Source organism: Orbicella faveolata, unplaced genomic scaffold, assembly GCF_042242905.1.
Source record: "Orbicella faveolata isolate gen_17 unplaced genomic scaffold, um_ofav_v1 contig_46, whole genome shotgun sequence".
Taxonomy (NCBI): domain Eukaryota; kingdom Metazoa; phylum Cnidaria; class Anthozoa; order Scleractinia; family Merulinidae; genus Orbicella; species Orbicella faveolata.
In genome coordinates this window covers 28535645-28548274 of record NW_028301576.1, presented here as the reverse complement: position 1 = coordinate 28548274, position 12630 = coordinate 28535645, and the positions used below count along the sequence as shown (strand labels likewise).

The following is a 12630-nucleotide window of genomic DNA, read 5'->3' as shown; positions in this document are numbered from 1 at the left end:
TGCCATGCAGTGCAGGCCATAGAGTCTTGGAAAGCGCACCAACTTCGGTCTTTGCAACAAGACAAGGCAAGAACCACTACTCTTGAAAGTCTGGATGAGTCATCGGTACTAATAACCCAGGACTGGGCTATGAAGTGGCTACCCAAAGATACTGGGAGACTCAAGCTGACTGGTTCGGCAAGAGGGGTATCTCGTGGCATGTCAGCGTAGTAGTTCGGAGGTTGGCCGGTCAACTGCAGCAGCAGATCTTTGTCCACATTTTAGAAGAGTCCAGCCAGGACGTCGATGCTGTTGTCCGAGTTCTCCAACACACACTGAGGTCACTGAAAGAGGAACATCCTGAGATAAAATTTGCGGCTCTTAGACAAGACAACGCTGGGTGCTACCACAGTGTGGCGATGCTGTCAGCATGCCGTCTTATGGGGACAGCAACTGGAATCCATGTCAAAAGGGTCGACTTTAGTGACCCTCAAGGAGGCAAAGGTCCTTGCGACAGGAAAGCCGCTACCATCAAGAATCACGTGCGACAATACATTAACGAGGGCCACGATGTGCTGACAGCGCAGGACTTTAAAGAAGCCATGCTGTCTCATGCAGGGATTAATGGTGTTCGTGTAACCTTAGTCACTGACGTCTTCGAGAAGCCACAACAGGAGTTGACAGGCCGCTGGGAGGGAATCAGTAGCTTCAACAACTTCCTCTACCAGGAGGACTGTGTCACCGTATGGAAAGCATACAACATTGGAGAGGGAAAGAGTATACCATGGTCTCAATTACAAGGTAACAACTACAACTGAACGAAAAAGATCTAATCGTAGAAACTCTTATTCTTCGGCCATTTCAGCATGAGTAAAGAAACAAACAAACGGCGGTCACAAACATTACAAAACAACGCACGTTGTAAAAACCTTGATTTGAGAACTTAACGTTTCGTATGCTTCTACATGCATTATTGATTCGTGATTTGCAACCAGCACTTAATAAAAATGTTGGCAGTGAGAAACTTCTTCTCTACCAGCCATTCATACATTTTTTTCAGCAGATTTTAAGTCTGCTTATTTTCTTTTATATCCATTGTCATTTCTTTCCTTATTAGGTACGGGTTTCCTTATTAGGTTCTCGTTTAAATTTATTGTAATGCAGCTAACCGTTTTATACTTCTGATGATGTATGTAGAAGCATACGAAATCAGTTAAGGTTTTTACAACATGAGTTGTTTTGTAATGTTTGTGACCGCAGTTTGTTTTTTTCTATTTTTAAAAAGGATCTATGGTAGCAGAATGCCCCTGTTAATAGGGAACACCTACAATATCTAAAACACCAGCTAAAATACAAATGGGTCAATTGGGTCAAATTAAAAATGGCCAGCTTTTCCTTTTACGATTTCCTATCTGCATTGCATTCAGTAATGCACGATGAACTAATTCGTGCGACGTCTTTTCTCGTACGACAAAAAGTCAGCTTCTGCTCTCTTTTCAGCCATCCTTCTCCTTACCCCCTCCCCCAGATCTCAGTCGTTTTTCATCCTAGGATGAAAGTCATAATTCTCATCGAAAGTTTGATTGTTTTGTTGGCTCTTCATGAATTTTTAATAAACTCCCAATTTAGAAACGCTGGTATGTAAACATTATTGTGATAATAAGTTAATAAAGATGGTGAATTTTAAACTCGGTAATGAAATGTGAAGGTGAATTAATCAACATTACACGAGCGTGGGACAAAGAAAAATTCTGAGTTTTTTTTCTCTGTCCCACGCTCGTGTCATGTTGATTATTTCACCTTCACATTTCATTACGGAGCTTAAAATTCACCATCTTTATCAACTTATTAATACTCACAATGAATTCGATAGCATTGATGCTAGCAGTATGCAGGACACCTGTCATATATGAACTCGGTTAAATGACCTTGCTCTCCATGAGTTCTCGTAGCCCAGTGGATAGAGCACCCGCCCGATGTTCGGGAGGTCATGGGTTCGATTCCTGTCGGTGACTCAGAATTTTTCTTTGTCATGTCATATTGATTAATTCACCTTCACATTATCGTGATACTATTAATTTCATTTTACTATGTACATGATTTAGTTCCAAAGCATTTAGCGGAAGGATGGAAGGCTGAGGTGTCCAAGGGTGGGTTTGTGCAATGTTCTAGAGGAAAGTGCGAACCATCCGAGAAGCCTGAACACGTTGAAGGCGAAGAGGACACGGATGAGAGCGTGGACGAGGAGGCAGAAGAGGATGGCAAAGGGGCTGATGCAAGCTCGCTGTTGTCATGTCCCGTTGAGGGATGCATACGCACCTATCAGAGGTACCACAACCTGGAGCGCCATTTGCTCATCGGGAAGTGCAAGCTCGTTTCAGAGAAGCATACCCTTTTAGATACCACTAAATTGGCATACGCTGAGAAAGTTCAAGAGGGCTCCACTATTCAGCCAACACTAGCTGCCCCCACCACTGCTGAAATCTCTTCAGAATGTCCCTTGGTGCAAGGATGGGCTCTAAAAGGCACGAAAAAGGCCACCCGTTTTAACGAGAATCAGCGTCAGTACCTCGATAACAAGTTCCAGATTGGACAGGAGAGTGGCCATAAAGCCGACCCTGAGAAGGTGTCATGGGACATGCGCTATGCTAGGAGGGACAACGGTGAGCGGTGCTTTGACATGGAAGAGTTCTTGACTGCACAGCAGATTCAGAGCTACTTTTCACGGACTGCTGCAAAATTGAAGCACGCAGTTACTGCTCAGTCAGGGCATGACTCCATCGACGATAACGATAGCCAGGCGGCCCGAGAACAGGAAGCTTTTTTGTCTGCCCACTTAGCTGTCCTTCACCAATGCGAGCTGTTGCATCCCATTGTCTATGACACGCTGAACTTATGTTCTTTGTATAGCAGTAACAAGCTGACCAAGCTCAGTGTTGCACAACTGAGGCTTATCTGCAGCTATTTCAACATGGACATAGAAGAACAACAATCAAGGCGAAAAGTGCCTTACATTACTTTTATCTCGGATCTTGTAGGGTCCTGTTCTTGCACGAAGGTCTAAAGAGTGCTTGCGATGTTATCGAAGTGTATAATATCCTCTGATAATATTACTTGTCCCATTTGCTATATTTTGTTTTCATACAAACCTATACTGATGTTGTTAATATCGGAATTATTCTATCTCTTGTACCGTTCACTCCGTTCCTGAAAAATTTATTTCAAGTGCGTTATGTTGAAGTTATGAATAATCATATATTTCGAGCAGGGTAGAAAGCGAAAAAATATATATATGTATTCCGCACCCACAATCAAAGTATCTGTCAGCGGTCTCATGTAACAGAAACTGTAACGCATATTTCTGCCGTTGACAGTGAATTCTGTACTGAACCGTCGAGAATGCTGGCCGGCGGCAGATTTTTCAAGCCTAATGCAAGGTATGAAAGATGCTGTTCTTATTTTAAGTGTTAGAAAGTAATGTCGGAATGACAAATGTTCCGATTTGATTTAATTAAGAGTGCTTTGACCTTGATAACCATATCGTGACCCGTTTACACGTTACGACTCGAGCTCTAAAACACAGGCAAACTTTCAAATTTTTCCTTAAAAGTTACAGCAATCAAGCAGAACAGTCTTGGAAACATTAGTTTGTGAGTGACAGCAAATATTATTGAAGCGCTGAGTTTCGAAAATATATTATCGTTATGTTTGTGTGACCTTTCGACATCGGTATGCCATTCTCGAAGAGCTCAAATTTCACTAAAGTACCACGTGCGTTTTTCGACCTCAAAAATTTTATTTTAAGTAGCCCATGGTTTTGAAAATGGATTTTGCAAGAAGAAATACAGCTCTTTCACGTGGGATAAGTCTCGATAGACCAGGCGAGGTACCAGTCAATGATTTTAGGCCATTAATTTTGTGAATTTTGCAGCGCGAAAAATCGCTCGAATTATTGTAAATACTAGAAAATTTAATAAAAATTCAGTTTTAACTTAGACTGAGAAACTCACCACTCAAAATGTGTAATATCATCTGCTTTATTTGATTAGTTACTTGCTGTTTCGTGGAAAAGGTGTTTTGATTTTCAAAGGAGGTCTCAGCGGTGTTCGGTATCAGACGCCTAAAATCTGGTCTGAGAGCTGCGAAACCAAGTTTATCTCCGTACGTCCAAAATATTTATCGGATTGACGAAAAATATATATTCTTAGAAATAGTTCACCAAGGGCTATCTTGAGAAATTTTTTCAGATTTTTCATTTTTTCGCTATTGCACGGCCCCAGTTGAAAATTACTGACATTGACTCTTAAGTGTTTACACAGGGTCCAACCCACTTCTAGAGATAAAAATTATACTGCCTTGTCGCTAGTACTTTGCCATTGATGGCCAATGTGTTAAAAGTTTGAGTTTCTATTTTCAATGATTGTTAACGTGACTAGGAAATGACACTCACAGACCCCCGTGAACACACGAAAAATATACATTTTTTACTTAAATTGTAGTTTCTACTGCTTTTGGTGAAATAGATATTTCTATAACAAGCAGCGTAGAAGAACTGAAGCTGAAAACGTGAAATTCTTCAAAAAAAATCAAAACAACTTCAGATTATCTGACTAACAATTTTCCTTAAGTGCCTTGATTCATTTTATGAAATAGAGACTCCTTGTCTGGCTTTACATACTTTTCAGTTCAACTTTAATATTAGCTATTGACAATGCTGTTAATAGCTGTTATTTGTTAATAACACACAACATAAACTCGTATGACCGATTTTCTAAACCACATAAATACAAAAGGCTATTCAATTTTTTGAGATAATAAATTCGTTATTTATCTTAATTTAAAAATGTCTTGGCTTCTTTTCTCCCAGAAACAACAACTTCTCTGGCTTCATTTAAAGTGAAAAGGTTCCATCACCTCAGCTTGTCGCAATTAAGACTTGTGTGTTACATGGGACATGAAGTCACTGGGCTGATTTTTTTAAGTCATGCAACCACAATCTTTATCCAAATGGTGGTTACATACACCACACTAAATTTCTGCAGTATCTAAGGCATGTAATGTAATCAGGTACCTTTTTTTTTCGCTTTTCGCAAAACTTTTCTGAGCTTCAGTTACATAAACCAGCATTTCTATGTAATGAAAGTCTATCTTAGTAAATCTAACTGAAACAGTTACATATCGCAGCTGCAACTTCCAATGAGCTCTTTTATTTGATTAATAAAACCCTCCTTTCTGTTTCTGGAAACAGTGGCGATGTCTACTTCAAAATGTTCACAAATCCTTACAAGCATGCCTATGTTGAACTTTTTCAACTTGTTTTGCTGACTTAGTTCACACAGGTTAAAGCATTCATAACATATAGGGTGCTTCTCTGCAACCTTAGCGATGATACCTTCATGCAGCTCTTGCAACTCTGTCTCATACTTGCTCTGCTTGACTTTCTACATCTCATACTTCGTCCTCAATTAGATCTGCTGGGCTTTGCACGGTCTTTCTCTGTGCTGCGGCAAGCCTGGAGAAAAATGAACAGATCTGCTGTGTTTAAAGGCATTCACTTTCGGCAAATAAGTGCCTGCCAAGCTCATTTCTTGCACATCTCATGTCGAAGGAGACTTGCACAGGATCAGCTTTATGTCCTGTAGCATTAACAACGTCAAATTTCTCTTGGAGGTAATTTCTGACCTTGTCAGACAAACGTGTTGCCCGCTTAGGTACCTTTAAAGCCCAGCCTTTCTGAAGAACTTGATGTGTGGTCACACTGAGGTCTTCTATGAGACGGAGTGCAGAGATTTTGTTTTCCAGTTGGGATGAAAGATTCTCTGACGTTACTTGTTGAAACTATTTGGCCCATCTCTTGATTACTTTATCACCAAGAGGTTCAGAAACGTCTTCAAAGGTGTGTTTCTCTGCAGCGATGTGCTTTTCAAGCTTGCCCATTGTAATATACTGCTTGACGCACCCTGGTTCAGGGCAGCTGAACAGACCACAATCTCTCTCCTCGTCTCCAGATTCTTCGGGTGACCTTACAGGTTTCACCGGACCAGGCAGTTCTGCTGCCAAGCAAGTATTATCTTTCTTAACAGATTCACTATTCCCCAGTGATCCACTCTCAATGATTCTAAGTTCAGAAGGTAGTATCTTGCCATCCTTATCAAGATTCTGCCATGCAACCAGTTTCCCGGTGCCAATATTGTATGCTTTCCATACCCTCAGGCCGTCGTTACAATACTGGTAGTTATGAAGACTTACATCTGGAATACGCGGTGTGGGGCACTTACTGGCTGACTCTGGATACTCTACCACATATGGAACAATACTTTGTATACCGCCATGTGACTCCAAAGCTTTTTTGACTTGCTCTGCTGACATAACATCATTTCCTTCATGAAGAAACCGGTTAACATGGGATTTCTAGTGGGCGGAGCTCCTGTCACACAGTCCCTTGCCTGCTTGTGGCTCTGGGAAATCATAGCGTTTGATGTAGATACCAGTCAACCTACTGATATGCTGTATGGGAACAAGTAGTCCGCCTGAATGATACGATCCTGCACAGTCACTTCGATAAAATGCTTCATTAATCTCTGGGTGTCTTGCCTTTTCTTCCTGGAGGGTGTGACAAATAACTGCAGCAACAACTTCACTGTTCTGGTTGATCGACTGACGAAAGAAGTGCGAGTACACAGAGACTTCACATTCATTTGAGCTGGTGCAACGTACACAGTGCAAGATGTACCAACTTATTCCATGTTTACCGAACCATTCCATCTGTGTTTCTTTGAAAAGGCGTGGCAAGAATTTCATTGCAAGATCTTGCGTGATAAAAATCTTCCTTGAATTGACGTCATCCAAGACTTTTTGTCTTGCTCTGTCCTGGTGTACCGCCCTTAGCAGATGACATTTCCAGGCATAGATTGACTCCAGAGAAACTTGCATATCATGGAGTTTATCTTCTTTTTCATCATTGCTGTAAAAAACAACTTCAGGGTCTGAGAAAGCATTCTTCATCAAACTTTCTAGATGATAAAGACGTTCACAGTCATTGCACACCAAATCATGGGAGTGATCACATTCTTCAGAAAATTCTGGCTCTGATGGATCACTCAAGGCAAACATACTGCAGTGGTCTCTACACCTCGAGGAAGTGGAGACATGCAGACGATAGCTGTCCTTCAGATAACTTTTGAAAGCCATCAAAAGGTTGATCACTCCAGTTACCCATTCAGAACTCTTGCCCCTTTCTCCAAGCTTCCTGATCACATTTTCAAGCTTCCCAACTCCACGGAGTCCATCAGCGCTAATGTTGTCCAGGTCCTGTAGTGCTTTTTACTGTTGGGCGGGACAATACTTTAAAACCCTGTACAGCTCTCTTTCACTTAAATGGCTGAATGCGATTTCCTTGCAATATGATATGTATTGCTTGATTATCCTCGCTGCAACCATATTGCATACAACATTAGGCATACTGATTGTCTCTCCCAAAGATAACTTCAGCGTGCGCATACGGTTGGCAACATCTTGAACAAAATGAGGACCTGATATGAACCCAATGAAGTGGTCTATTTTGGGCAAAGTTACGCTAACACGGTATTTAGGAACAGCTGGTAAGGGTTGCTCTCTTCCACACGAAATTACATATTTTTTTTAGCTTAAAACAGTTGGTATTTTGTAACTTCAGGGAGTAGATCTTGAATTTGCCGTTGCAGGAATATATCAACAATAACTGACAAAATCTGCAACTTAGCAATTCTTGCCTCAGATTGGCAGTAAGCAGCAGCTAGTGCATGTATTCAATGGTCCACTTCTATCTGCATTCTCCCCATCTTTCTAGCATTAAATTGAGCATCCAAGACACCAAACCGTGTCAGTTCTGCCCAGGTTTCATCTTTCTGTCCAGGTGCAATTGTTTCTATGACAGCAACAATACCTTGCCTAACTTTTCTTAGATGTCCTCTTTTAGTGCGTTCTGCTGCCTCAGACAACATACCTCTAACACAGTACTGCACTGGACTACAGTCACGATTCACCAAAAAGTCATTCAGCTTCTTGAGACTCGTCTTCTTCTTTGCACTGAGCCTGATCACGATGAAGTGCAAAGGGTTGAAGGGGAAAAAACGTGGCTTTTCCCTCTCCTGCCCCAGACTCCTTGCTGGCTTGCTTGTTTGACTTTGCTCACAGGCTATCTTTTGGTCCAAACGGCGCCTGACATCATTTGTTTGAGTGTCTCCTTTTCACAACAAAATCGGAAAGTATAATTTAAAAACATGCAATTATGACATTTCTACATCAGCAAGAATAAATTAATTTTACCTGAACCCACCAGCACTAAATTTTTCAGCTCATGAAATATAATTTTGGACTGTAGTTTGTTAATACTATGACCTGGCTTGGCTTTGCCAGTGTGGTCTGGGTAGCGACAGACTCTTTTCTGGAACCATCCTCCACCGAGCTGATATCGGTGCTTCGGGCACACTGTTGTTCTTGATATATACTCCTCATCATACTCAAATACACCTGCCCTTGTCAGTATTAGGTCGTATTCTGTGCTGATATCAGTCACACTTGTCGTATGCAACTGTTTACTCACATCCTTCTCGAAAAGTGAAATAGGAATTGCCTCTTGCGTTATGCTTAATTTCAACGAGTAGTGCCACACTCACTTCCAATCAAGGTACCGATAGAGCTGCTCATCGAATTTCTGTATGGGTAGCTAGTCGCGACACTCTCTAATTAAATGTAACATAAAGAATAACATGACTTAACCAGTGAAAAGCTTGCTACTTTGAAAAAGCAAAACCTTTGTACTGCATTTCAGCAACAGGAAAGTTTTGAGCATGCGATTCAATGAAAGCAAATACTATTAAACAATGCTGTTCTTTGATGTTTACTTTTCAGTTGAACATGAAAATAGTTGCGTTTGCATTGGCCCGTCCATTGAGTATTTCATACAAATTTGACCAAGAGCGAATAAAGTTTGAAGTATTCATATTTGTATGTATTATACGCTGGCTATCATCCTTTTCCATCATTTAGTTTGAGCTCAGTGGTGAGTAATAAAACCTGTTTTGTGTGTCGTTTACAGGGACAAATATCGAAGCCAGATATTTCATTTCCCACGAACCGAAAGCGAAACGCACTGACCCATTGTGACTGGAAAAAACACCTGAAAAAAAAATATCGAACTCACCTTTTAGCAATGAATAAGAAATCCAAAAGTAGCAACAAAAGCACAAAACAAATTTACCGAAGTTCATCACAAATATGAAATGAACATGTTCACCTGTAATCCAATCTGGCAGAAATAAATTCACTTTAATTCACTTTCATATTCACTAAAAATGATTGGCAGCTTGTACTACATTTTATGGCTGTATTGCAACAAATTAATTTTGAAATGGAAGTATAAATGTAACTTTAAAATGGCAATAACCATCCATACTTTTGTAGAGCTTGCTTGTCGGAACGCAAACATGCATAAATTTAAGCTCAAGTCGGCTCGTTGTTTGCATTAAGTTTTGTGATGGAAGACGGATTAAAATCGGAAATCCCAAACAGATTTTTCATTTTATCTTCAGAGGGATATGTTATCTAAAGAATAAATAACAAATCAGCCTGAATAATTGGTTGGACCCACAGAATTTTGCAGTTTTTTTTCTAACACGATTTTTAAGCGACTGTTTTAGCTAGTTTAGAGTTTACGAGATTTAAACTCCGTTTATTAAACAACTATCATAAGAAAACAACTTTTGACCTGAAATTCACAAAATAATACATATTTGAATGGCACTGGGGAAAAAGCAGCGCTGTTCAACTGCCCGAACTCGCGATTTCCTTTTTCATACTTTGCCAGCTGAAGTTGGACAGTTTGACCCTGGGATATTAGTCACATCATTTGGTGTGAACTTCCAAGCGTCATTTCTTCCCAAATAAAACCCCCCTGACCTCCATATTGCAGGTATTGCTTTTTCTATAGAACCTCGACCCGCAAAATGTTTTTGAAGAAAATTGGAAGAAAAAATTTTTTGGCATCTGCCAAAAAAAAGGCTTTTTTTCTCAATTTTTACAGTCAAGCTCTCTTAAAGTGGGTTCCCTTTTATGCTGAGTCATATATAAATTGATGCGCTCTAACCTACAAAAGGCTGAATGGCAATACCCCAGAATATATAAATGATTTACTTATCAGAAACTCTGACACTCGTAATAGATCAACCTGTTTTTGTAATATAAACTTAATGTGCCCATGATTCAAGAGAAATACTGAAGGGGGTCGAGCATTTGCTGTGCGAGCCACAAAAGAATGGAACAAATTAAGTGTGGACATCAAACAGAGTACCAGTGTAAAAAATTTTAAATGCTCCCTTTTCAAAATAATTTTAGATAATCAAATTCTTAGCAAATTATTCCTGTAAATTTTTTAAAAATTCGTAAATAATCATATTTTATAAATATTTCACGATGTATATAGGCTTAATTATTTTATTTTAATTATTTTTAATATTGTTACGATTGTTACTATTTCTTTCTTTCTCAAATTTTAATTTTTGAGGGCCATTAGGTTATCAGTTTTATTACTGTCAAATGTTACCCTCGTAAAATAGTCTTACTTACTTACTTACTTACTTGCTTACTTACTAATACGTGATCCAGCTCAACTGTCCCAACTACTTTTGTCCGGGATCAATGCTTGTAAACCTGGAAGTGATTTTGATGACAATCCTGTCAGCAATCCTGACTGCCAACCAATCAGCAATCCTGTCAGCAATTGTGCCTGTAGCCCTGTAAGCAATCCTGACTGTGAACTAATTGGCACTCCTGACACCAGACCTTCCAGCAACCCTGTCAGCAATCCTGACTGCAGACCAAATGATAATCCTGGTTATACAAGTAAAACTAGCAGCAAACTTGATTGTCGCAATCACAAGGCTGGCTACAAACCAGAGAGCAAAGCAAACAAAAGAGTAATCCCTGAAGCAAACAAAAGAGTAATCTCTGACATAGGGTCTGAAGACAAAGAAAAGACCTCTGTTGAAATGAAGCAAGGAAAGAAACATTTGCAAGCTACCTTCAGATACAATAGCATTAACCATCTCACTTGTGGTGAATGAGCATCCTTGAAGCTTCCAAAAGTGGTCTTTGTATCACCCAAAGAGGTTCAGCTTGTTGAATGTGGCAGTGAAGTCAGTGACCCACATCCTGTCAACATGTGTCCTGCTGAAAGTATAGTAAAGGATGCTATGGATATGTTAACAGTCAACAATTGCAGAGTGAATGATGGTGACGACATCAGTGAAACATTAGTCAGGGTTGGTAAACTTGGTACATTTACATTGGCATCAATGAAAATTTTTCAAAACATGTGTACCCTTCAATCAGATGCTGTCAAGTTACAACAAGGAAGAAACTGGCTTTCAGACCAAAACTGACCAAAACAGGTGTAGGTTCTGCAAGCCGTGGTGTTGGAGTTATTCTGACTGTGAGAGTTGTAATATCTAGTGGAAACTGCCACCCCTCATTTCTTTGGAAGTTTGAAAACATGGACAAGTTACAGAGAGCTGATGACTCTTAATTTATTTCAGGAATTGACTTATTGAACAGAATAATCATCACTCAAGTTACTCTCTAAAACTCTGAAATTACAAGCAACTTTTAAGATATTGGTCATGAGTGGTAATAATTAAATTCAAGTGCTAAGTGAACTTGTATGGTATCTAAATTATCATCTGAGTCACTCTCTAAAACTATGAAATAGCAAACAACTTTTAGATTATGACATCAAATGGCATATTCTGCTCACTAATAATAATAATATAATACTTATGTGCCACAACATTTGGATTCCATACCACTGAAACAACTGCTTTATGCAAATGTCAGTTGTTTTGGAATTTCACCATAATAATTTCAATCAACATTAACATTACATTTATCCATTGAAAAAGTTCAGTAAACAATCCACCTAATATTAAAGTAAATTAATCAATACACAATATTTGTATTCTCAGTATTGGACTGGAACTAGCTTGCAATGGAGGTGAAAAGATTCCCCTGCATTAGCCTCCATTGCAAGCTAGTTCAAGTCCAATACTGAGAATAAACATATGGTCTATCAGTTAATTGTCTTAAGTAAAGATCAGGTAGTTGACTAGACAACATATAAAATATTTATTATATTTGAAAATTATAACTGGCATAGAGAACCCCACTGTAGACCTTTGTTACTAGCTGTCTGTTCCCATTATACTTTACAAAGGACGAAACTGAATTCATTTGCAAGACGGAAGTTATTTGAAATTATTTTCCCTTAAAGTTTGGAGTAAGAGGAAGACAGACCCATTGAATGACAGATGCAGGTTAAAACGAACAAAGAAAAGGACAATCCTCGTAGCCATGTCATTTTTACCATTGTTAGTGACTACAAAGATTATTAACTTTAGGGCTTATTATCAGGGGTGAACGTCAGACATTTTTCACTTCAAGAGTTAGTAAATTGGCATTATTTACAGTGAAATTGCCTTAAGTTTGCTAAATTGAGTTGTGGCTAAAGAAAAGTCACCTCTAAAACTCGCATTTGTGTGTGTATTCAACAAGTCTTTCTCGACTGGGATGTTGCCAGCTGACTGGAAAATAGCAAACATAACACCGATTCACTTCGCT

The 12630-nt window shown here is 39.4% G+C and overlaps 1 protein-coding gene and 1 pseudogene across 1 annotated transcript; one reads left to right on the top strand and one right to left on the bottom strand.

Annotated features, from left to right (window-relative positions):
* Positions 1-383: 383 nt before the first annotated feature.
* On the top strand, positions 384-3174 carry LOC149099458 (uncharacterized). Its single transcript, XM_089278183.1, has 2 exons — positions 384-780; positions 2085-3174. Exons 1-2 carry the CDS (start codon positions 399-401, stop codon positions 3041-3043), a joined length of 1341 nt encoding a protein of 446 aa, XP_089134309.1. The 5' UTR covers positions 384-398; the 3' UTR covers positions 3044-3174.
* Positions 3175-5743: 2569 nt separating this feature from the next.
* Positions 5744-7450, bottom strand: LOC110064029 (uncharacterized; annotated as a pseudogene).
* Positions 7451-12630: the final 5180 nt, after the last annotated feature.